The following is a 2,105-nucleotide window of genomic DNA, read 5'->3' on the forward strand; positions in this document are numbered from 1 at the left end:
TGTGGGTGATACAAAATTGGAAAGTGCTCAAGTTGAAAAAGATTTGGGATAATAGTTGATCAAGGTTCTTGTCAATGTGTGGTCACAGTAAAAATGGCCAACATAGCCAGGAGTATTGAGTATACGTTTAAGGATGTTATACTCTCCTTATACAAGACCACACTTACGATACTGTGTGCAGTTCTGGGGACCGCACTATAAAAAAGATATAGAGGCGCTGGAAAAGGTTCATAGGGCAACCAGATTGATTCCATGTATAAAAAATAAAAGTTATGAGGAAAGACTTAAGATGCTTAATTTTTAAGCTTAGTAAATGGAGACTGGGGCTTTTAAATTCATTGAAGGGATTGACAAAGTGAACTGCAGGCAATTCTTCAGGGTGAGTTTGGTTAGCAGAACGAGGGGGCATAAATGGAAATTGGCAAAGAATAAATTCTGCACAGATCTTAGGAAGTATTTTTTCCACACAGAGAGTGGTCACTGTGTGGTATAGCTTGCCAGGACATGTAGTGGAGGCAAAAAAACACTGGGGGTTTTCAAGACCAGACTTCATACAGTGTTAGATACTATTTAGCAGTTTGGCAAACTAAGCAAGTCAGTACACTTTAGTGGTAGGAAGCATTGCAAGCAATGCTGGGCTGAATAGTATCATTATTTGGAGAAAAGACACAAAGTGGTGTGCAGTATAGGGTCAAAAGGATTGTGTCTGTTCCAGGTCTGAAACTATGATCATACCATTAAAAAAACATTTAAATGAAATTATTCACCATGAAGCATCATGCAGTTGGGTGATATTACCAGTGCCTTGTGAGGGTGGCCGGTCTCTAACCTGTAACCCATTCACTGATTAAAAATTATATCTAAACCATACACAACTTCATACATATTTTACCTGGCATGGCTAGTAACGGTGTGTCAAAATGGGCAAAAAGTTATCAATATTTGGCAAAGCTATTGGTACGTTTTCCTTACTCTGCAATGGAACCATAGACATCTCTTTCCAGGAAAGGTTTGAACAATGCTCTTTTCTGAAATGCTAGACTTTGAGAAATGAAGTTACTGCTCTTGTATTTTTAGACTGATGGATTTTGGTACATTTATAAGTGTTACCTCTTATAATTTCAGTCAATTTCCCTTTATTTGGATTCAATACATGATAAACATTAATTCATTTTAAATGCAGCTTAATAAAAATGGCAAATCTACTCTCCTGATTTTTGATCCAAAACCTCTTTAGAGCGGCAGCAAGGGACACTGGGAATCCCCCGGGAAAGGTAGAGAACAGGCTGAATGCAGCTGCTGAAGTCCAAGAAAGCAAATCCTAGAGGGTAGACATAGCAGTTTAACTCATCTAGGGTGAAGTACTCCTGAAAGGGGAACAGGGCTACCGGAGGGAAGTAGTTGAACACGATGAGGGCCAGGATGATGAACACCATCTTGAAGGCCCTCTTCTTGACAGGGTGCATCTCATCACGGCCAGGGCCTGATTGCTGGAGTGCGTGCAGGATGGCCACGTTGCAGAAGAGCATGATGGCAAAAGCTGCCAGCATCATGGCAATGAAGACCTTCTCAAAGTTGGGGGTGTTGGCCATGCATTTGACCGCTGCATAGGCCAGGGTGACCAGCCACACCACGGCAACACACACCGTGCGGTGGCTTCGGTCCTTCAGCTCGGTGAAGGTGATGGGGTGCAGGACAGCCATGTAGCGGTCCAGGCAGATGCAGGAGAGGAAGAGCGGAGAAGAGTCTTTCAGCCCGTAGAAGAAGCGCAGTATATACCAGGTGGTGCTGGTGGTGCTGAGGAAGACTATACTGGCCAGTTCCAGGGGTGGGATGAGACAGAAGAAGGTATCCAGGATGGCCAGGTGGAGGATGAAGATGTCGGAGCTCGATGAGTCCCCCTTGTTCTTGTGCAGGAGCCACAGTACCATCAGGTTAGCGGGGATCCCCAGGAACATGTTGATGAACTGCAGGATCAGATAAAAGATCCACACCTCGGGCATGTCCTTACATCCTTCGAATACGGTAATGTCACCTCCCCCAACGCTGATGTTTGATGGCTTATGGATGTCAAGGTCGGAGGAGTAGAAGTTGATAATCTCCAT

The 2,105-nt window shown here is 44.0% G+C and overlaps 1 protein-coding gene across 1 annotated transcript; it reads right to left on the reverse strand.

Moving 5' to 3' along the window:
• Positions 1-1,202: 1,202 nt before the first annotated feature.
• On the reverse strand, positions 1,203-2,105 carry LOC133141485 (proteinase-activated receptor 3-like). The gene has a single exon (XM_061262056.1). The coding sequence runs from the start codon at positions 2,103-2,105 to the stop codon at positions 1,203-1,205; it is 903 nt and encodes a 300-aa protein (XP_061118040.1).

The sequence above is a fragment of the Conger conger genome, chromosome 12 (assembly GCF_963514075.1).
Source record: "Conger conger chromosome 12, fConCon1.1, whole genome shotgun sequence".
NCBI classification, from domain to species: Eukaryota; Metazoa; Chordata; class Actinopteri; order Anguilliformes; family Congridae; genus Conger; species Conger conger.